The sequence below is a fragment of the Leguminivora glycinivorella genome, chromosome 23, assembly GCF_023078275.1.
Source record: "Leguminivora glycinivorella isolate SPB_JAAS2020 chromosome 23, LegGlyc_1.1, whole genome shotgun sequence".
NCBI lineage: Eukaryota > Metazoa > Arthropoda > Insecta > Lepidoptera > Tortricidae > Leguminivora > Leguminivora glycinivorella.
The window spans coordinates 1,854,404-1,879,455 of NC_062993.1; the positions used below are offsets into that span (position 1 = coordinate 1,854,404).

The 25,052-nt window shown below is 39.1% G+C and overlaps 1 protein-coding gene across 1 annotated transcript; it reads right to left on the reverse strand.

The window, feature by feature from the left end:
• Positions 1–1,086: 1,086 nt before the first annotated feature.
• Positions 1,087–9,436, reverse strand: LOC125238155 (CCHC-type zinc finger nucleic acid binding protein-like). Its single transcript, XM_048145426.1, has 2 exons — positions 9,044–9,436; positions 1,087–1,232 (listed from the first exon to the last, which is right to left on the reverse strand). Exons 1-2 carry the CDS (start codon positions 9,400–9,402, stop codon positions 1,220–1,222), a joined length of 372 nt encoding a protein of 123 aa, XP_048001383.1. The 5' UTR covers positions 9,403–9,436; the 3' UTR covers positions 1,087–1,219.
• Between the last annotated feature and the right edge of the window lie 15,616 nt (positions 9,437–25,052).

The window sequence follows — 25,052 nt, forward strand, 5'->3', positions numbered from 1 at the left end:
TTACACATATTTAAAATTGCAAAACGGGACTAAGGGCCGGTTGCATCAAACCGTCTGTCACCGTTAAAGCGTTCGTTAAATTGTATTGTATGGGAAGTTCCATAGTCGTCTGCTGCGTGACGATGATGTGTCTGTCAAATGTGGTTGATGCAATTGGCCCTTAATCGAGTATTATTGTGTTTTTAACACTGACCTCCGACGTTTCAATACGCGATTAAGTCCCGTTTGAAAATTTATACCTGTCTGCTCGTTTGTCTCCTCGTAAAGAAAATGAATTCACAAATAAATGCACATGTGCGCGCATGTGACACTCTTTTAGTTGCAGGCGTCCATAGGTTACGGTGACCGCTTTCCATCAGGCGGGCCGTACACTTGTTTGCCACCGACGAAGTATTAATTTTTTTTTTTTTTATTAATAAACAGAAGTGGCGCCATGGCGCAACCCTGCGGCACGCGACATTGTTAAAACTTGGCCTGCGCCTTAGACAACTTCGCACAATTTTAAATTAAAAATAAAACTTGAAACATTCCTTGTGAGCTTTGAGTTTATAGGTGGACTTACTTCTGCTGGCAGCTTTATGGAAATGTAAAATGGCAGATAAAAATGAGCTTAAAACAAAGGCTGCCTTTGAAAAGACTCCTAGTGCTAGATTTCCTTGTGTTTTGTATCTTTACTCACCTCCTTCTCATTGGAAAGTCAGCGTTATGTTTTCCGGACACAAAATGCTTTTATAACAGATAAATTATCTTAATTTTCAAATTCTTTGAAACGATTATTCATATAAATGTATTTAAAAAAATCATGGAATGTATTTTGTATGCTTTAAATTTGTCTTATAAATTTGAAGGTCATACCGGTCAGGTGCCGCCACCGAAACGCCGTAGAAATGTCGTCTGGCTCTGTCGCGGCAATACGCACGAGCGTTTCGTGAGCGTTTGTGCATTCGGCTACGAACACAGGGTATTACGCCGTGTCTTGCGTGATGGGCGACGGTCGCGCGACCGTCGTGCTACCGTCACCGTCGTGTCTCATCGCATTGTCTACTTGATATGTATGCGGGTAGGTATATAAGTAAAACGACCGAATGTGGCTGTTGCTGATTTAATACTAAATAAGAGTGGTTTGACAAGGCACACAGCGAGCGCGTTGGTTATGCATCTATAGCTATAGATAGGTACATACGATGTAGGTACATGTATACACAACATCCCTCCCACACTAGTCTTGAACCCTGTCAACAATTAAAATAATTAAATTAACCTTAATGTTACTAACAATCACCTTATCTTATAATCTACTGGTTGTCTCGGGCGCAACTGGTGCCGTGGCACGGGTTGCGCGGCCGCCGGCGACTGCACGGCCGCAGGCGCCGCCGGCTGCGGCTCCGGCGCCTGCGCCTGCGCACCGTCCGCGGCGGCGTCCGCCGGCGCTCGGGCCCCGGCCCCTTGCTCGCCGACGTCGCCGTCGCATTCCGACCACACCTCATCCCCCCCCAAGACTACATTCCTCTCTCCTTCGGAACCATTGGACTCTGAATAGGGCTCCCGGTCGTGACCGTGTATCGTGAACACGTAGCCGTACGCACCTTGCCGTGATACACGGCAACGGATTTCTGGTTCGTTCGTCACGTGAAAATAAATCACGTGAAATTAGGGTACGTACGTTCGTAGATCCGTCCGTACGTACGTACGAATTCACGTGACACGCCCGTTCGGTCCGCCAGCGGCGTTTCATGAGAGAAGATAAGATCGGATGCAGTCTCTATAAGTTATGAATAAAAATGTAGGTATCGTGAGGTTATATCTTAATTACTTTTGAATTAAAATTTATATTCAATACTGCGGTTTTTCAAATATTAATATGTAAGTAATAAATAAATATAACCAAATAAACGATCCGGGGTTTCCGATAGGCTTAATTTAGAAGTGGTTATAAAAATACCAACGATATGGGTAGGTAACCTTTTGTAAGGGTAACTGCTAGATTTGGTAACCGTTTCAGATAAAGTTTCCTTCCAGTCATTTGAGTTTTTTACTCTATCCAAAGGTTTTCAACAGTTATAATTCTAAATTCGACTTATTATTAAATAACCACTGTTAGCATTGTCTCTACGCTACAACCGACGCTTCGAGTACAAATTCAAAAAATGCTTATACTTTCACTAAAATATTACTTTTATGTTTATTAAAATGGCACTATACCATGACTATACCTTATCCTTTGTTAAGCTTATCTGTTGAGTGGTTGTGGTTGAAAAATACCATGCGTTAACGTGGTAATATGGGCTTAACCGTGCACCGTGATACCCTTGAATCTGCTTATTATGTGTCTGCAATGTTCGTTGACAAAAACTCTCTAGTTACCCTCTGATTAATAAGATTTAATAGGAAGATAAGTATTCACGGTACCATTCAATTATTGATGCAAGGAGTAAGACATTTGTCAATTTAGTATAAAAATTAAGAATGTGACGATAGGATGACATCCACGGAAACGTAATTTTAACACATACCTAGTTAATAATTATGTTATACATTTTACGCGAACTTACTTAACTGTTATAGCCACTATTTAATTAGGTAATTAGTGTAATTACGTTATATAGTAATAAGATTGATGGTAGTAAAAAAAGTCTACTTTAAGAGGGTTCAAGGCGCAGGATTATCATTTTATTAAGATGTAAACACTGTTTTATGACTGATATATTGTTTCAAAAATAATAAATAGGCACTGCTTAATAAAGTGAGCTTCGTTATACTATTTACATGCAATAACTTTAAAATTATTTTTTCATGGTATTTAAACTTAGACCTTTGCTGCTTTCATTTACTTATTATGGATTACACCTATTTAAAAAATTGACTTACTCGTTTGATGTCGTAACAGTAACAGCAGATTTCAAATGAACTGACGTCAAATGCCTCGCGATAGATCCTGTAGTACCATGACGACACGGAAACTCATTGTTTGTCCGATCCTTGCAGAGACTACATAAAGTTGAATCTCCGACTCTGGTGGCATATCTCCACATCAAACTTTTCTTCGTTGTTAAGAGTTTCAAACATTAACAGTAACAATACAAAAAATTAACAAAACAACAAGACAATAACTTTTAAATTCACCGCTAAAGTAAAATGTCAAGGCCTTCAAGTGTTGATCAACTGGGATCTTACAAGTGACTAATTGAAATAAACTAAAATTCTAAACTGCCTCATCCAGATTAAATAAAAAATCCTAAAATGTAAAAATAACACATCGCTCACTTCACTCAGCTTCACGTACAAAAGGCTGCTCGTAAATTTTACTGTCTTTATTACCACGTGGTGGAACTGCGCTTATTATTTGCAAAATACCACCACAGTAAGATAGCTGAGCTCGTTCGTCAAACAATACAGTGCTATAAAGGAATATACTATCTAAAAGTATTATTTAATGTACCGAAACTGATAAGAACTGCAGCTGTCATTTTTTTTGTCTTAGCCGTGGCCCCGCGCACATGTGTGCATATTTTTTGCCTGGAGTATAATAGTCATCATAAACTTGCTCTTTTGTTCACCTACACTCCTGTTTGTCTTGTTTACATTTAAGATTACGTTATATGCTTACATAAGAGCAAGCTTAAATATTAATTAATTAAAGCCACTTGGTAGGTTTTCATTTTCATACATAATAAATGAAAGAATAAATGTGAAAACCTTAAGAATAACATAATAATGCTTGACCAGAAATATATGGCTAAGCGTCGTGTTGCTGAATTTCATCAGAACTATTGTCCCGGATCCGTAAGTTCACATTTTTGACACATTTGTTTTGAAGTACACATGTTGCGATGTGGCTAAGGCGTATCGTTTGCCAAATCTAACGATTAATTTCGAATTGGTTGAATCGATTAGGCCCTATGGACAAGGAGGCGCTTAAACAAATATACGATTTCTATCAACTTACTGAAATGTCATTTGAATCGAAATTACACTCTGCCACAGCACTAGTTTAAAAATAAAAATTAATGATAAATGGTTTAATAAGTAAATCTTGCGTTATAAATTAATATCGTAAAATACTTACTAACGAAGATCCGCAAAAATGTAACATGTTTTAGATTATGTTTAAAGTAAGGGAAATATTATTTTTCTACTCGTCGATTGTAATCTGTCAATTAGGACACCACAGACTAAACTATAAGTGCTAACTTTTCAGTGTTGGATACTCTATGGCAGTTCCGACTCAACTATAATAATATATGTACTTAATCTCATTATAGTTGACTTTAAGTTAACTGTAATAATTTCAAAAATAGAACATCATACAACTTATATACTAATTTGCGATACCTGGCAAATTTTTCTGCATCTGAAATACATTTTTTTTATTTGTGGCGTTATCGGCCAATCAGAGACGGTTGTTACAAATAATTGGTTACTAGGTAATTCGATGTTGATACAACGGTGAACGACGCTATTAACATTAATTTAAACTTGCATGAATGATGATATTTCCGTCCATTGATGATGAAGATGATGACTCGTAGAAAAAGTATTGTATACAATAGTGATATAATTAAGTTTTTCACTCTCGTACCGTACTGTTAGGCCACTCAGCAAAGCTTCGTGGCCTAAACATGGTACTCGACTGAAAAGCTTTGTATTATATCGCGATTGTATAAAATACTATTTCAAGTACTTGATTTTTTTAACCATTATTACAGGATTTTACGTTTTGTGGACGCTGTCATGTGTGAGAAAGAGGTTCTTACACTTCTTACAGCTCTGGGACAATAGTTACTCCATACTATACTAAACTGTCACCACATACAGTTTTAAGTTAGTGTCAAGTATTTGAGGATTCTGACGGCACATGTCAAAAAATAAACAATATTAAGACGTATCGTAACACAGGTTGACATTTACCATACAGGTATATAGATAGTGTAAGGCATCGGACAGTTTGCTAGTTTTAATTTCAATAAAATCGGAAACAGAATAACGCCGTAAATCACTTAATCTTCTCTTATAAAATAAACTCCCGGGGAGCCGCGTCTGTCTGTGTGTTCGTGATAAACTCAAAAACTGAACGGGTTTTCATATGGTTTTCACTTATGAATAGAGTAATTCTTGAGGAAAGTTCAGGTATATAATTTGTTAAAGTTTTGTTTGAATTGGTTGAAATATGACGATATTTTCTAATCGAGTTGGACAAAATCCCGCTGGCTGAGAGCTTTAATCGAAAACGCTGCCGAAACCGTTTGAGCTATATCAAAATAATGTATTGGAAAATTGTGTCTCTCTAATAGGTCTACAAAAAAGTCCGCGATGGCATATGTCTATCTTTTACGGATAACTTATTATAACAATTTTTATCATAATCCCCGTGCGTAGCCGGGGAGGGCCGCTAGTTATATGTATTGTATAAAAATCGAAGCAAAACATAAATATAAGTTTAATTCATATGTAAAAAAAATTTCGTCCAGTATTAAGTATAGGTATTAAGTGATAATTCAATAATAGTCATGATTTGGTTTTCTCCCGGGCGAGTTAAATCTACAAAACGTACGATAAATACTCTGCACACGAACTTAGTTCGGGCGGCGGCGTGTCACGGCCCGCGGCGTGTCACGTGAATCCGGGCGCTAAGGCAAGTACGTACGTACGTGCGTACGAGGTACGTACCTTGCCGTGTTCGTGAAATTCGTGATCTTAGTACCGCCGGTGTTAAGATCACGTAGCTACGGTTCGGCGTGAATCACGTGTATCCAGAGCCCTACTCTGAACCACTAGGAGTAGGTAGTGAGGCTACCTGGCACTCGTCCGTTGTAAACGGTGGAGATGGAAATGTTGGTCCCCGGGACGGTATATTAAATCTAACATTTCCTTTATACTTAACTAATTGATCCGTATGTCTTACACAATAAGAATCAAAATCGAACATATAAACGTTATACATTTAATTTCCTATTTTACTTTTAATAATACCATGTTCCCATGTTTCCTTCCGGGCACTGTACCACCGAGCTAAAACAACGTCACCAATTTCAAAACATCTCCGATGCGGCGGAGGCTCAGAACGATTTGGTTTTACAGGTGGCGAAATTAAATCAAGTCTCGTTCTTAAATTCCTCCCGAACATTAGCTTGGCCGGTGTTTCGCCCGTGGTGCAGTGAACGCTGTTCCTATACTCAAATAAATAGCCCAATAATTTTTCGTGTACTATATCTAATTTCAAATTTTCTCTTAAAATACATTTTAGCATATTCTTGGAATTTTTTACCCCCATTTCCGCTAACCCGTTACTGTTTGGATGATAGACAGGTGACGTAATATATTGAATATTATTACTGGAACAAAACGTAATAAATTCCTTGCAATTTATTTTAGCGTCATTATCCGAAACCAATGCATGTGGCAGCCCAAAGGTGGCAAATAAACGTTTGAGTTTGGAAATTAATTCTTGCGTTGCTGTACCGTTATTCATATAGATACATTCCAGCCATTTACTGTACGCGTCCACCACTACCAGGTATACTCTTTGCCCTATTGCCATGTAGTCGATGTGAATACGATGGTAGGGGCCGGGCGGCCGCGGCCAGGGCGCCGGCTGCTCGCGCGGCGGCGCCGGGCGCAGCGCGCCGCACGTGGCGCACGAGGCGGCCCACTGCTCGATATCGGCATCGATGCCCGGCCACCACATCCGAGCGCGCGCATTGGATTTCATTTTTATTATGCCTAAATGTGAGCTATGCAATTGCGATAACATTTTTTGCCGTAAGGTACTAGGAATAACAACCCTATGCCCGCGCAGTAAGGTCCCATTTTCAAACTGCAGGTCTGTTTTACATTGGAAATAAGGACTTATTAATTTACAACTTACCTTGCGTGGCCAACCTTTTTTAACATAATTAAGCACCGTCTTTAAGACAGGGTCAATTTCTGTAGCCTGCTCGATATCACTCGCGGTGACCGCCGGTAAAACCGAATCTAAGAACTTTAAAGAACTAAATTTATCAAATTCCTTATCCGCAGCGGTTACCGTCTCCGCTAACGGAGCTCGTGAGAAATAGTCGGCTACTACATTACTTTTACCCGTCGTATACTGCACAATATAATTATATGCTGATAATATAATTGCATACCTTTGAAGACGAAGCGCCGTGGTCACAGAAATACCTGTATTATTGTTAAAAATGGAAACCAATGGTCGGTGATCCGTCTTAAGTATAAAAGGCTCGCTGCGGCCATAAAGATATTGATGGAACTTTTTCACACCAAATATCAGGCTCGTAGCTTCTTTTTGTATCTGACTGTAGTTACGTGAGTAATTCCCGAAAAGTTTGTACATTTGGATCACGTCTCCGATTTTGATAAAAATTGGTAGGCTGATAGAGTCCATGATTCTGAGCAAGATCCACTAGGTTTCCCAAAATGTCCCAGGTAGTTTGTATGAAACCTTCCTTTTTTGTTACCAGATTTCTATACATTTTCGGTAACAAAAAAGGAAAGTTTCATACAAACTGCTTGGGACATTTTGGGAAACCTAGTGGATCATGTTCAGCATCATGGACTCTATCATCCTACCAATTTTTATCAAAATCAGAGACGTGATCCAAATGTACAAACTTTTCGGGAATTGCTGATGTTCACTTGCAGTCAGTGACCTCGACGCAAAGGCTCCGAGCCCCGCGGGGCCGGCGTCGCACGCCAGCGTCAGCTGCGCCGAGGGCTCGAAGTGCGCCAGCGTGCGCCCGAGGCCAGCTCCCGCTTCACCTGCTGCACGGCGCCGCGCTGGCGCTCGCCCCACTGCCACGCCGCGCCCGCTCGCAACAACTCGTGTAATGGGCTCATGATGCTGGAAGCGTTAGGAATAAAAACCCTGTAGTAGTTCACTACACCTATAAAACTCTGGAGCTCTGTAACATTTTTTGGTTCTGGCGCGTCGAGTATAGCCCTAACCTTATCAGGACTCGTATGCAGTCCCTCCTTATTTATTACGTACCCTAAATATGTGACACTCGGTTTTAAAAATTCACATTTTTCTTGTTGTAACCTAAGACCCGCGTCGCTCAGCCTAGTTAACACTTCGCGTAACCTACTGAGATGAATTGTTTTGTTAGGACCTGTTATGCATATATCGTCAAGCCAACAACTTACACCTTCGATTCCAGAAAGAAGTGTTTCCATTGATTTTTGGAAAATAGCTGGCGCTGGCGCTAAACCATAGACTAATCGAGTGTATTTAAAGAGACCCTTAGAGGTATTTATTGTTGTAAGTTCTTGAGACGAATCACATAACAAAAATTGATTATACGCATTTTTCAAATCAATCTTACTGTAACATTCCCCCCCTCCAATTTTGGCAAATACCTCTTCAATTCGAGGTAATGGGTATTTGTCGATTATTAAATCCTTATTTAATGTGACTGAATAATCGCCAGCTATCCTTACTTTGCCGTTTTCTTTTAAAACCGGGACTATAGGGGTTGCGTACAGTGAATGGTTAACTGGTACTAAAATACCTAATTTTACCAAGCGGTTTAATTCTTCTTCTACTTTATCTTTTAATGCAAAGGGTACTGAACGGGGTTTAAAAAATTTAGGAAATGCATTATCTTTCAATTTCAATGACACCTTAAATTTATTAAAAGATCCAAGCTCATCACGCCACAAATCAGAGTATTGTTCCAATAACCTGTTTACGTCATCGTCGTCACAGTGACTGATTTTATTTATCTTTGTACGTAATTCTAAATTAAACGCTGCCATAAAGTCTCGCCCAAGAAGGGGCGGGCCGTCATTTTTAAATACAAATATACTAATGGGCTTAACTTGGCCGTTATATTTAATATCTATAGTAAACCCACCCAGAGGAGAGATTTTATGGTCATCGTATAAACACATTGTAATATTACACTCTTCCAATTTGTATTTGGCAAACAATCGCTTGTACAATTTGTATGACATCACAGTCGCTCCTGATCCACAATCTAATTCCATAACTACGGGCATATCTCCTAAAATAACATTTAATTCAATCGGTTTGGTGCGTACGTACCTTAAATTATACATATGGCACTCCTCGCAAGTGTTTTGCTCGACCGAATTATCATCACACTCCATATTATTGAGGCGCACATTTTTACACACTTTCTTCAAGTGTCCTACGACTCCACACTTTTGGCAACGATAGGTCTTGTAACGGCACCTGTCACCCTCGTGACTCTTCATGCCGCATACGGAGCACCGGGAAACCGCTCGCTGGTCGTCGCGGTCCGCCGCCGGAGCCCGCGCGCCGCCGCGGCCGCCGCCGCCGCCGCCGCCGCGCCTAGCTCCGCCGCTGCCGCCTGCCGCGTACCGCCCCTCGCTACTCATCCGATTCAGGGGCTCCTCCTTGATGGTGCTGGTACCGGTCATCACAGCCTTCGCTTCCCTTGCAGATTCTGCTTTCTCCGCTATTTCAAGGCCTGGCCAATCTTAATTGACGACGCATCTTGCTCGAATAACTTGTCACGTTCAGAGCCTGAACCTAGGCCTAGGACAAAACGATCTGCTAAAACCGTTTCTAAAGCGGAGCCGAACTCGCAGTAACTAGCTAGTCCTCTCAATCGCGCCGCCCATTCTCCCAAGGTTTCGCCTACGTTCCTTGTCGCTCCATAGAAACGTGCCTTATCTGCATATGTGCACTTCTTCTGCTTAAAATGATCGTCCAGGTATTTAATCAGCTGATCATAAGTAAGGTCATCTACTTCCGTAGGATATGCGAGGTTTCGCAACAAACGGAATGACTCATCTGTGAGATGAGTTATTAGAATCCCACTTTTATTTCCATCCTTCACATCGTTTATTTTAATAAATTGTGTCAAGCGTCCTTTAAAAATCTGCCACTCGCTGGTTTTATGATCAAAATCAGTCAAATTTCCCAAAAACGACATAACTAATTATTTTTTTACACACGCGCGGTAGGTAGATCCTCGTTCGACACTGATATGTATGCGGGTAGGTATATAAGTAAAACGACCGAATGTGGCTGTTGCTGATTTAATACTAAATAAGAGTGGTTTGACAAGGCACACAGCGAGCGCGTTGGTTATGCATCTATAGCTATAGATAGGTACATACGATGTAGGTACATGTATACACAACACTACTTCCATATCGATAAGGTTTGATTTCGTATGCGTCGCGGCCGTCGCGCGACCATCGCGCGACCGTCGCCCATGCAAGCCACGGCGTTACCAATGATAGTCATTTCGCCTAGATCCGCGGCAGAACTTCAGAAATACCGCCGACAATAGTTTATTTCCAACTAGCTTTTGCCCGCGGCTTCGCTCGCGTTAGGCCGTTTTCACATTATCCGATCCGATATCGGATGTCGGACCGACATCCTACATCCGATAAACGCTTCCGATAGTGTCGGACGTCGGACCGATAAAACGCATTGTTCCAAATCAATGAAGTATGATTTTGTATCAAAAAATATTTAAAAAATGTTTTATATTTAATAATTATAAGCACTATATCCTAAATATTATATAGTAAAATTAAAATAACGAGCATAAAAAAACAATAATTCAAAATCAATATTTATTTCAGGCAAAATAAATAATTTTACATTCAACTATATCTACTAAAAGATGAATAAACTAATAAGTATCCGCAATTCGGACCGATTCATTACAACCTTTTTTTTTCAATGGAAATTGTCAACTAATTTGAATGTCGATCATTAGCAGCTGTTTAATAGATGCCATTTTTGTCACGCACACTACTACAAACGTATACATACATTATATACGCACACAAACAAATATTATCGGCCGACAACTGGCGGGGGCTCCGGCATGCCAAAAAATGTCGGAAGCGTCCTGCCGATATCGGCAGTTCCATGGTGCCTCGGACAAAAACTGTTGTAGGAGAGTGCCATCGGCATTAAATCCGCAATTTTTGCGTTTTATATCGTTTTTTAGTAATAATGATCTATTAAATATATAAATGAAGACCTGGAAGCGCATAAATCTTACATTTTACATCCTTCCTATCGGGTCGGATAATGTGAAAACGGCCTTAGAAAGAGACAAAAAGTAGCCTATGTCACTCTCCATCCCTTCAACTATCTCCACTTGAAAAATCACATCAATTCGTTGTTCCGTTTTGCCGTGAAAGACGGACAAACAAGCAGATACACACACTTTCCCATTTATAATATTAGTATAGATTTACCTGTTTTGTATTTCAGCTCATTTTTAATCATGTATGTCAAGAACCTCCGCCTTTTTGAAGTCGGTTAATGAGAATTTTCTGATCATCCATTCCCATCAAAAAATAAATTTACTACGTAATATAATCATTTGACAGCACAGAGGATGAATTGTGAATAGCATTGTTTAAAGCGCGAAAATAAAGGAAATGACAATGGACGCCATATTTATATTATCAGTGGCGTTAAAAAAACTTCCGGGTTTTAACGACCAAAGTTTATGAAATAAAATAAAGTCAAAAGTTTTTAAGTTCTTCTTTATGGTGTTGGCATGAAGTTTATAGTTATATGAAAAGGTTTTATATAACAGACTTTTGTTTGAAGAATCCTAATGTTTTTTAAGTATAATATGTAATAGTTTTATGGGTTGAATTGTGGCGTAGGAGAGATGCTGGCAACCTATTACTGCAATGTAACAATTTGGATTTCTTTCAACCCCTTTTTGCCAAGAGTGGTACTGAAACTTGAGTAGTTCATGTGCTCTACTACCCCTTTATGGGATACAGGCGTGATTAAATGTATGTATGTTTAAGTAGGTATATTTGCCAGGCATTAGGCGTAATTTTAAGTAATCCTCGATATACTCTATCCTCTTTGCTAAAACTAAGCAACAACTTAAAATGCAACTTCCACATTTTGCATTATGTCGAACGAAGTAGGTACAAAGTTGGTACAGTCAGCAGCAGAAGTTCCGTAGCGGGCAAGGTGTTCAAAATGAACTTGACACGATCTTATTTTTAAGACAATAAGAGCGTGTTAGGATCATTGTGAACACCTTGCCCGTTACGGAACTTCTGCTGCTGACTGTACTACTAGTAAGTACTTTGGTCGTTGCTATCATTGTTATAAAAACTGCTAATATAAAAGCTGCACTGAGCCATAGGGAACTGGGTAGTGGGTACGTAGCCGAATGGCACAAACGCTCACGAAACACTCGTAGATATCTATTTCTATCGCTCTTGCGTATTGGCGCGACAGAACCAAACTACCCTTCGCGGCGTTTCGTTTTCGTTTCGCGTCGCAGAATTGCCATTCGACTACGGCACCTGAATTTCTTATAGCCCAATTCGATGTAAACTGATATCAAACTTATATTTGACTCATTAACATCACACAGATTTAAATGATTTTTAGAGCCATGAACATTAATTTCAATTTCATTTATTTGACATGTAACAAGACATACAATTTGATAGTATACAATAATTTTATGTCTCATATATGAATAAATGTGTACACTGTTTTTTAATGTAAAAAATTAGTTTAAGTTGTTTTTTCTCAAAAAAAAAACACGAAAACCTTTAAATCAAGGGTGAACAGGCATCTTCTGGGCGAGCTCACTCTATCGTAGGTCGGGCCGCGTCTTTGCCTTTTAGTCTGTGGCTAAGAGAAAGTCCATTTATAATAGTAATAAGAAAAAAGAATGTCATTCTGATAACAGTAATATTCAAAGGATATGACAAATGGCGCCACCCTATTAGTCCATATGCCGACCGGACGCTGCACGCTGCTGCTTGCCGGATGCTGCTTCGACGACCGGTCTGGCGCAGTTGGTAGTGACCCTGCCTGCTGCACCGCGGTCCCGGGTTCGAATCCCGGTAAGGGCATTTATTTGTGTGACGAGCACAGATATTTGTTCCTGAGTCATGGATGTTTTCTATGTATATAAGTATTTATATATTATATATATCGTTGTCTGAGTACCCACAGCACAAGCCTTCTTGAGCTTACCGTGGGACTTAGTCAATCTGTGTAAGAATGTCCTATAATATTTATTTATTTATTTATTTTTATTTATTTATATGCGAGAGCAAGAAGATGATATGCTTTTTTCTTTCTCACATATGAATGACAGTGCCTAGACACTTGCACAGGCGCCGCCTGGCGGGATAAAATATCAGTGTGCCTTCTCATTGGCCTCTAAGTAGTTTTCCGTTGTTATCATAACAGCTGTGCTGAGCCGTAGGGGACAGAATTGCCTCAAACTTTGCGGCGCATCAGCATTTGGCTAGATAAGGTGTCCCGATCTCAAAGTAGCTTTGGAAAAGTTAGGAAAGTGCCTCCAAATGTGACATTATCTGGGTAAAGGGACCTCATTGTCGATGGCGCTTACGCCCCGCGGCGTCGTATTTGTACACGAACATGGCTTGTAATGCCGTAAGCGCCATCGACAATAAGGTCTCTTTACCCAGATAATGTCACAAATAACACATCCATACTAATATTATAAATGGAAAAGTGTGTGTGTCTGTTTGTCCGACTTTCACGGCAAAACAGAGCAACGAATTGACGTGATTTTTTAAGTGAAGATAGTTGAAGGGATGGAGAGTGACATAGGCTACTTTTTGTCTCTTTTTAACTCGAGCGAAGCCGCGGGCAAAAGCTAGTTTACCTATAAAGATAGATTTTTGGGGGTATGACTTTTGAGTATGAATATGAACTCAATTTATGTATAATGTTGACATGAAATGAAATGAAATGAACTATTCAAAAACAACAGCCCGTATTTCCTAATCTTAAGGACTTCGTTTGTACTTAGTCCCCTGGTAGCTAGGAATAGGAGTACACCTTGCCTTACTACATGTATTGCGATAATACTTATATTTTTAACTCTTATAAATCGCCATGTGTCTTTTTAATTATTTGACCCACATCTCATAGTTTTCAAGCGTTTTTCCGATCAAGTTTCGTTCACAAAAAATATAAAATTTTAAAATATGTAACTACTGCAGTTTTCCAGGAGGCACCTCATAATTTATATATATGTACAGTCAGCAGCAGAAGTTCCGTAGCGGGCAAGGTGTTCAAAATGAACTTGACACGATCTTATTTTTAAGACAATAAAAGCGTGTTAGGATCATTGTGAACACCTTGCCCGTTACGGAACTTCTGCCGCTGACTGTACAAGTAATATTAGTTTATATAATTTATTAAAGTTTACATTTGGGTTTCTTGTTCATTAGAAGAAAATGGTCACCGTTATAGAATACGACATGGATAGAATACGATAGAATACACAGTTTATAATTACTCAGTAATTTATTTATTTATTTAGTCGTATGGCATCAATCAGAATTTATTCGTCGCTTTACAGGTAATGAAAATTTGTTAATACCTAATAAAATAGTTTGTTGGTGTTAATAAATATTTAACGCCAACATATTATTAGACCACCCTGTATAACCCAGTTTGCCACCGTTTACCACCAGCCCACAGAATCCAGTTTGCAACTCCACTTGTATTTAACCTACAACTTGACGGTAATCCAGCATACTTCCCTGTGGCCACATTCCTTACATCGCAAGGACAGTCCTGAGTAGGGTTGCCAGCTGTCGGGATGTTTCCGTAATTTTCAGGAAATATGTTTTACTTGTTACTTTAATGGAATACCTGAAATTTCTATAAAGGATAGTCCTAGGTTAGGCTAGGCCATCAGCGCTTACATAATTATAAAATAAAATAAATAAAATAAAAAAATTATATAAATATTTAAAAAATTATATAAAATTATATAAATATTACTTTTAAGTGTATTCTGCCAGATTAGGGCGCATTAGTGCGGCCTAATTTGGTCAACTAATATCAAGACAGGATATTAGTTTAGGGCGGCAGCGGACGAACGTCTAGTACGTCAACGGTGGCGCCCAAGAGCCTAGTTAGGAGGCTTACTGTCTACTCACCAACACGCACTGGACGAGCGTGGTGAGTTAAACGTCCAAACCCCTCCAACATGAAACGCAAACCCAAATCCCGGCCCCAAGTGCCTGGCAGCTCCAGCGATGGTGCTGCTGATGACGGTGGGCAGCATCACGGTGGACATCGGGGTGCTAAGAATCCCCAGGCGGCGATATCCCTCAACCGTTATATGACAAAGGCGAATGATAAAAGGAATACCGATGAAAAGCTAAATATCCTGACGTACAATGTACGAACTTTAAGAACAGAAGAAAGGCTAATAGAGTTAGAACACGCACTAAGTAACATCTCGTGGGACATTGTCGGTTTGGCTGAAGTGCGGAGGGAAGGGGAAAATATAATCGAGCGAGAGGATAACATTTTCTACCACTACGGAGAAGCCAGCGGTCATCACGGAGTAGGCTTTATGGTTGCTAAACGATGGAAAGACAACATTCAAGAGTTCATTGCCTACTCCGAACGGATTGCTGTGCTTAAGTTCCGTATCTCTGATAACGTAGCCCTCACCATTATACAAGTATATGCCCCCACATCCACGCACCCAGACGAAGAAGTAGAGGAGTTTTACGACTTGTTAAACCGGGCCTGCGATGAACACCGCAGTACTTGGAACATAGTACTGGGTGACTTCAACTCAAAAATTGGACTACGAGAAGAATTGGATAACAAAAACATACTGGGACCATATGGGCTAGGAAACCGGAACGAGCGTGGTTCCAGGCTTATCCAATTTGCTTTCGGCCAAAACCTTACTGTCTGTAACTCACTGTATTACAAAAAACCACATCGTCGATGGACCTGGCTTTCACCTAATGGTGATTTTAAGAACGAAATTGATTACATCCTTACCTCTGCTTCAAGTAAACAAATAGTCAATAATGTTACAGTAATTAATAAAATAAAATACAGTTCAGACCATAGACCAGTTCGAGTTCAAATAAAAGTAAATCTTAAAATTCAACGTAGTAGAAAACTTAATAGTAAAATCAAAAAACACGATAAAGCTACCCTTTTAGTAAATAAAGATTTGTTTAATTTAGAACTTAATAATGCTTTCAGTTCACTACAGCAGGATACTGAAAGTAATGACGTAGAACACGAATATTTGAAATTACAAAATTGCATATCAGCAGCGAGCAGAAAAATTCAAAAGCAGAGACATAAAGAAAAGAAACTGACTAACCATAGCTTAAACCTGATAAAAGAAAGAGAAACACACAGAGTCAATATCACCAGTGCGCAATATAGATCAATAGATAGACAAGTAAAGCGAAGTATCAGAAAAGACATAAGAAATTACAACAACAAATTAATACAAATAGCTTTAGAAAAGAACCATTCTCTAAGAATAGCCAAGCAAGGCGCATCGAACAATAAAACCTGGATAACATGCCTACGTGACGATGATGGAGTGAAGCGAGGAAGTCGGGAACATATAACCAATATTTGCACAAATTTCTACAAACAGTTGTACTCCGATCATAGCCCAGTGCCTGCATGCCCACCCGCAACCACCTACTTTTGCCCGGAATCTATCCCGCCCATTACCGGGCACGAAGTACATCTCGCTTTAGTGAAGATGAAATACAGTAAAAGCCCCGGCGAGGATGGTATTACGGCGGAAGCACTTAAAATAGGGGAACCAACCCTCTTACCTCATATCACTAACTTTTTTAACAATATTTTAAAATCCGGTACATTCCCAAAGACTTTTTGCCATTCCAACATCATTCTTTTACACAAAAAAGGTGACAAATCTGACATCAATAACTACAGACCCATTAGCCTCATTTCACACCTTTACAAAACCTTCATAAAAATAATAGAGCGTCGCATTGCTGGAAAATTAGACAAACACCAACCTCCCGAACAGGCCGGATTTCGGCCTGGTCTTTCTACCACGGATCATTTACAAACAATAAACCAAATCATTGAAAAGTTCATAGAATATAAAATCCCTTTGTATCTGGCCTTTGTTGATTTTTCCAAAGCTTTTGATAGCATAAGCCATTCATCTATATTTACTGCACTGCAAGAACAGGATATAGAACCAACATACATACATCTCATCTATAATATCTATGCCTCAAGTACAGCCTGCATAAAACTACACTCTTCCGGACCTTCATTTAATATCGAAAAGGGAGTCAAGCAGGGTGACCCGCTATCGCCCAAGTTGTTTACCAGTACCCTCGAACAAATATTTAGAAAACTGGCGCCTGGATGGGAGAACAGAGGTATCGACGTCGGTGGACGGCGATTAACAAATCTCCGTTTCGCCGACGACATAGTTTTGTTTTCGTCTTCAGCTACGGAACTCGGCACCATGCTACAAGATCTAAGCAGTGCAAGCCTTGAGGTGGGATTAATGATGAACATGTCAAAGACCAAGCTCATGACAAATAGCCAAGATGTTAAAGTGTTTGTGGATGGGGAAGAAATGTTATATGTCCAAGAATACATCTACCTGGGCCAAATAGTCTCTTTTCAGGCACGACAGGACAAGGAGGTCGCAAGACGAACCGGAAGTGCCTGGAAGAGCTATTGGTCCATGAAAGAGCAAATGAAGGGTGACTTCCCAATATCTTTAAAAAGAAAGCTCATGGACATGTGCATTCTCCCCATCCTGACCTACGGAGCACAGACTTGGTCTTTGACAAAAGTTCAGAAATCCGCCCTCAAGGTCTGTCAGCGTGCCATGGAGCGTAGTATACTCGGCGTGAAGTTGACCGATCGCCTCAGAAACACTGTACTACGCTCCAAAACACGGATAACTGACGTGGCTGAAACAGCCGCCAAGCTTAAGTGGGACTGGGCAGGGCACGTTTGTCGTATGCCGGATGACATGTGGGCTAAAGCGACAACCAATTGGGTCCCACCAAATCGAACCCGGGGTCGCGGAAAGCCTCGACGGCGTTGGCGAGATGACCTTGACGCTTTTGATGAGAACTGGTGGGAAACGGGTCAGGACCGGGATACGTGGAAAGCGAAGAGGGAGGCCTTTGCCCAGCAGTGGGACACTCTAGGCTCATATAAATAAAAATAAATATTATAGGACATTCTTACACAGAATGACTAAGGCCCACGGTAAGCTCAAGAAGGCTTGTGTTGCAGGTACTCAGACAACGATATATATAATATATAAATACTTACATAAATAGAAAACATGCATGACTCAGGAACAAATGTCTGTGCTGATTACACAAATAAATGCCCTTACCGGGATTCGAACCCGGGACCGCGGCGTAGCAGCAAAGACATAATTATGTAACTCCGTATAGACGGATAAAGTCTAAGAAAAAACGTACCTCAAAGCCCTACAGAAAAAGGTACGGTGGCCTAGATGGCGTTACACCTTTGGTGAACGAACGCTCAGGTAGATGGCGCTAATATTAATATTTGACATTTTAATACATATCAAGCTAACACTATTGGCCAAATTGTCAAAACTGAGGTTCAAAAGTTTTAAGCTTGTGTCGAGAGATGGCAGTCTATGCACTGTGATTACACATTTTACTTTGACAGTAACTCTCTATAATACTCGATCCTTTTTGGTAGCAGGCAGCGTCACTAGTGATAATGTAAGAGAATAGAGACTGCTCGATCCCACAGTCAAACCGTGAAAACTGTTTTGTGGGACACTGTTCTAATGTAAACTGTTTATTTGTGCGTTAATAAATAATTAATAAATAAAATAATAATACCGACTGCGCCAGACCGATCGTCAAAATACTAACATAATTACAACCACTAATATCACTTATCTGACAACCCTAACAAAGTGACCTCACTTCGCCATCCTTTGGGACAAGTTGTATACTAAATTTATGCCACCACCCACAACTACTCATTATAAACCTTAACACATTGACATAAAGTCCTCCTACAGTCACTATTATAAAACTAAAAGGGCATCTCGAGCGTCTCAGGCGGTGAAGTAGAAATTGTGGTTAGTTTCAGGACAATTTTCATAATTGTGTGTAGTTTTAAGTTGTAATGTTAGTTTTAAGTGTTTGTGTTTTGTCATATTTGACAGTAGAGTGACAGTTAAGTGTATGTTTGTTATGTTTGGTCAAACACTTGTTAAATACGGGCAGTGTTTAAGGTTGTTTTATTTATTTATTTAAACTTTATTGCACAGTAAAAGTTTTCATTTATTTATTTATTTAATCAAAAAGTAACACAGCATTACAGTTCTAAGGCACTGTGAAACTACAAAATACAAAACAATTTAAGACCTAAACGATAAATGACACAAAAAATAATACAAATTAAACATTAGATTTTAGCGACGACGTAACAGCGTGGCTCCGTTGCGTCGTCTGACTCGGCGTAGGATTCGGCAGGTTGCCCCAGAACCGCCGAAATACTACACCCTTCATGTTCGTTCAACAAGTTTTTTGGTTAAAATAGCGCCTGCGTGCTCTTTGGTTTAAACAACAAGTTAGATTTTGTTATGAGTAACTAGTAGATTCAACAAGTTATTCGTCATTTGAATCAACAATATATTTGAATCAACAAGTCCATTTTATAAAAGCAACATGACATGACACATATTGTTTTAAACATATGTTTGGTTGATTCAATCAAATATCTTTTTACAAGTTTGACCTTGTTGTTCGAACAATTTCGAGTTGTATCATCAATATTGTGATTTATTCCGTTTAAAGTACTTTTGTTTCAAACGGAAAAGCCCGCAACAAGTCGAACTTGTTAAGTTCACAATGCGAATTCATCTCAGTGAACCTTTGAACCAAACAGAGATCAATTGGAGCTTAAATAGGTGCAAGCAATATATTTATTTATTTAAACTTTATTGCACAAAAGGCAAACTTAATGCCATGAGGCATTATGTACCAGTCAACCTTAATATAACCAGTTGGTGGTTTTGGTGATTTTGTATGACATAATGATAATATTTATACTTAGAAAACAACTTCTTTACTTTAGTAGTTAAAAACGAGGCAGTCACATTGTATATTTGCTAATTTCGATATAACAACCAAAGTATTTGACCTATTGTCCAATGGTAAGTGATAACTGCTATCAAGGATACGTGGCTACCTTTTAAGAAAGCTTGTAAAATTAAGGACAATTTTCAGACTAGGCTAGTTTCCTGTACTTAAAATAAAATATTTTATGCAGTGCACGAAATAAAGCACCACATAATTAGAAGAAAAATATGGACAGTAGTTATGTTTAAACATAACTTCTATTTTTATTTAAGAAAGATATAAAGTAAATGAATTGACCATGACGTCACTCCTCAGTATTTCACAGTAATTCCATATTAGGAAATCGTTTTGACAGTTCTTAAAAAGAAGCTGATTTGACTAGTAGGAAACTAGCCTATTTTTTTCAATTTGCGCACCCTCTCCGGAACCACCCTGTATGTCTAATCCACCCTAAACCCTATTAATTGTTCCCTTCCAACGCGCGGCCTAACGCGATGATATAGGGCAATATGCCACCATTTGTTATCAATGCCTTCGTTTTTACACTTCGACTAGCTCATACGATGCAGAGTTATCTTGGTCTTATGGTCTAAGCTTTCTCCTATTTTAATCCTGGACGCAACAAAGACGGGGTGTTATAAGTTTGATTGTCTGTTTGTCTGTCTGTCTGTGTGTGTGCCTGTGGCATCGTAGCTTTCGAGCGGACGAACCGATTTGGATTTCGTTTTTTTTTTGTTGAAATCTGAATAAGGGCCAGTTGCATCAACCACATTTCGTCACTACTTTAAAAAAAACTTGTACGAGTATCTTCGTTTATCAATGAAAAGAAAATTGTAGTATATAATATGTATGGAATGCATGTAGACTTACTGCGTTTTAACTTTCAGGAGCAGCGTGAGATACGAGATTTTTTCAAAGTAGTGACGATTTGACAGACACATCATCGTCACGCAGCAGATGTCTATGGAACTTCTCATACAATAAAATTTAACGAACGCTTTAACGGTGACAGACGGTTTGATGCAACCGGCCCTTAGTCGGGAGTGTTCTTAGCCATGTATGATGAAAATACTACTATGTCGGGGGTTTTTTCAAAATTTTAATTTAGTGGTTAGGTTATTACACTTTGTCATAGCACATACGATGCAGAGTTATCTTGGTCTTTTAGCTTTCTCCTATTTTATGATGTAAAAAGCAAACGAGCGGACGAGTCGACTGCCTGTCACATTTTTTCAATCGGAAACGTCTTCAAACGACCGTGTGGTGATGGGTTAAGAATTTCACCACTCCCTTTCTTCCCGTGGGTGTCGTAGAAGTCGACTGTGGGATATTGGTTAAATTATAACGTATTCTTTTAGACTATACTAGTCATAAACTCGCGTCCCACCGCGAGCTAGTAAACTATGAGCTATCGGCTATAAAAACGAACAAAAGATAATCACTCCCGCGTAAATAAAAGAGACACGGCGATGTTTCTAGTTACTCGCCCAGCGGTGAGCTAACAATATCGCCGTATCTCTTTTAATTGCACGGGAGTGCTTATCTTTTGTTCATTTTTATAGTCGATAGCTCATAGCTTTCTAACTCACGGAGAGACCAGTGTAGACACACTCTTTTAGAATACGACTAGACTTTTAGTCATAAACTCGCATTAGACGCTCTGGACTGCCTATCTTAAGTAAATATTCTTAAAAACATGGATACGTATAAATATTCGGCCGGTGCTGTACATAAACTTTCCACAGATAGTGTATCTATTATTTATCACGTTATCTCTCGGGAGATAAACAAGGCGTAATTAATCGAGGTCTCGGATTAGCCGCTCCGGTTGCGGTGCCCTTTCTTGGACCCTTTTTTGTTGACGGAGGTATATTATCCACTGGGGAGGTAATTATGTGAGTTCACTAAAATGCTTTAATTATGTAAAGCGGGTGTGTGCTAATAAATATTAGTCTCCACGGAAGTTTTGTTACTAAAATTTTGAATGATTCACAGTTATTTTCATTAGACTTATACTGACCGGGATATGATGCATGCAACTGCGTCGAAATATCGGGAGCTAGTTAAAAATCAAAAAGGTAATCACGGTCTATATCCCGGTCAGTATAAGTTTAGTAAAACATAAATTTGTTTTTATCATGCAGAAACGTCTGCGAGCGATGCTAAGTACGTTTTCACATTATACGATCCGAGTAATCGGATGTAGGATCGATATCCAATACATTGCAGGCGCCATCTTGGATTTTTTCCATTGAAATCATTTCGACATCCGATATCGAATTGGATAATGTGACAACGGACTAAGGATACTACATATTTTTATATTAAAGGAAAAATTCGCACCTCCGGCAGGACTCGAACCTGTGACCAACGACTTTGCCGGAGCCGTCGCTCTCACAAACTGAGCCACGGAGGTCCACTGAATGTGTGCGAATTTATCTATCCATCCATCTCTTGAAACAATGTCTAATCATTTCCGAACCTGTTTTCACAATTTGACCGGATGAAATAGCTAAATAATAAATATAATATAAGCGCCATCTAACCGAGCATCACCCAAAGGTGTAACGCCGTATAAAATTTTTCTAAAATAGGACTATAACTTTTCAGTACCTACACATGGTATTATTTTACGGCATTAGTACGAGAAGCGTACGGTCTCTTTCTAGCAAGAGTGAATAGGTATCTCATAGGTAAGCGTGCTCCACCTTAGACCGCATCACTTACCATCAGGTGTGATCGTGGTCAAACGTCTACCTATTCAAACTTTAAAAAGAAAAAATCGAAAAAAATGAAAATCGTTATACGATTCACGTGCGAAGAGGTATTTCGTAATGTCTATTTAAAACACTGCCTTTGGTCGTTATTTAATTTATCGCCACTCGTTCTGAACTTCCTTTTTCTGTTCTTGTATCGTAATGTACTATTTCATCACACCCGCACTTTAAATGTGCTATTGCACGCAGGCGGAGCGTGAGTTATAGAAAAATCGTTCTCCCAAGGGAATAATGAAATTTCTTGTACTGTACCTACTTAACTTTTTTACATCTATTACATATTTTTTACATTGCGAGTGTGATGAAAAACATTGTGTGTAACTCGGGGAGCCGTCGCGATTTAACTTAAGGACTGTATCGATAAGTATAAGGACAAAACAAACCTCGTCTAAATGTTGACATGTGCATAATTTTATATTATTATGTTCCGAGAGTATGATCTGAAGGTATTGGTAAGCACTATTTGATATAAGAAAGTCTAATTTTTATTTTATTTTAGAGACTTTATGGTACTTTCATTAAGGTCTAGCAAATAAATTTCGGACAACCCCTATCTGGCTTAATTTGAGAATATTTCAATGACTGTTTGCACGATTTCAACAAACAAAGGTTAATATGCTGCCAAAATATATTCTTTAAGAGTCCTCTTCATGGTTTTTCAATTGGGTACTTGCAGAATAAATGCGGTGAATTTATATAATTAAAAAAAAACGCTATTTTGAGCAACGTTCCGGATTGTCGTAAATTTTTGATGCAAGCAGGATGAGAGAAACAGATAAAAAAATTAGCCATAGGCCAAAGTCTAATTGACATTCACGGTGTTTGAACAGTGCCTAAACCAAATCGATATAAACAGTGTATGATAGTTAAATTCGACATCAAAGTCGGAGTTAGAGGAAGCACCATGCCACATTCTCTAAATGGCCGCCATACACAGATCCTGAACTTTATTTCTTAAAAATAACTATGGCTAGACTATGTCCAGATATTCTGCTTTGTGGATCATATGTCGTTGAGGTTCACACAGTACAATTTTTTTTTGCAATCGTATCGTTTTTTACGCACTTTGTGAATTTTCTAGTAGCATTTGTCCGGAATCGTAATTGTTACTCGGGAGGATTAAGTCAATACTGTCTAAACCACTTGCTTTACGTCGAGTTTCTAGGACAAAATGTGAACCTTATTATGTGCCTTATTAAGCCTATGTCTTGTTTTAAGAAAAAAATATAATAGCAAATAAATACGGCTACTCAAAGTTGTCCTCATACTTAACGATACAGTCTTTACTCTCGTTAATAATATTCAACTTCCTCCCCTTGTTGCACAATGTACTAATGGTATTCTGATTCCGAATTACCTGTGTCTTTTTATACTTTATTTATAGAAGTATTTAGTCTAAGTTCAGTTTTAATTTAAATTTATATGTAAAAACGCAAACACAAATCTTTTTCTGGAAGAACGGTGTTTTCTGTCACAAACAAATTTTGCTTATAAAAGAAAATCCCAACCTCGTTGTGTGACCCCCTTAGATTAACCAAAAACACTTTTTCATTTTCATTTTTTTATTCCTGAGTCATGGATGTTTTCTATGTATATAAGTATTTATATATTATATATATCTTTTATTTTTTTATTTATCTTTTCCCAAGTTATATTATAATAATCTTTGGCTCGAACCTTAAGATCTCTCGAGAAGTGCACAAGATAACGGAAGCCAGTAATTAGTCTCCGTATGTCTACCGACACCCTAATAATAGGGGTGGGTTTAACGACATGAAGTATAGTAACTGTTATTACGGCGATAATGTCGGGATCATACAGTTATGTTTTATTGGCTGTGCATTTAGTTGGGGATTGGAATATGAGATTGGAGATTAAGATTGTAACAAGACGGATCATTTTCGAGATCTCAAATGTGGGTTTTATTTGGCATTAAAGCCTCCGCCACACATAAAGCGTTTTGATAGCGTAGCAATCCGCGCTCGTTAGTTCCCGCCGGCATCCGCTGGCCACAAAACCAGCGTTCGTCCGGCGCACCGCTATCATTGCGCTCCGCTAACGTTCCGCCTACGCTCTCAAAACGCGCATGTGTGGCCGAGCTTTTAAATTTTTAATCGTCCGGCTTATATTGGGTGTAACAACAGTCCGCAATAAACGTTAAACTTTCGTAAGACATTCAAATATTTAAATATACAGATTTACTCACTTTAATGTATGTTGTCCGTGCACGGAATCTAGCCACCGCGAGCACTCATGCCTGATGACGGGTCTCCATATGAGTCGAAATAAGTATGACATGCATTAATGTGAGGACTGCATTGAAATAGTCCGCAATCTAAAATCTCATGCGATTTTGCGCGCCGTGTTCATTAGCCCTAC

What these genes read in the sequence shown, in the direction of transcription:
- LOC125238155 (XM_048145426.1), bottom strand. Translation starts at nt 9,402, where the DNA reads ATGACCGGTACCAGCACCATCAAGGAGGAGCCCCTGAATCGGATGAGT.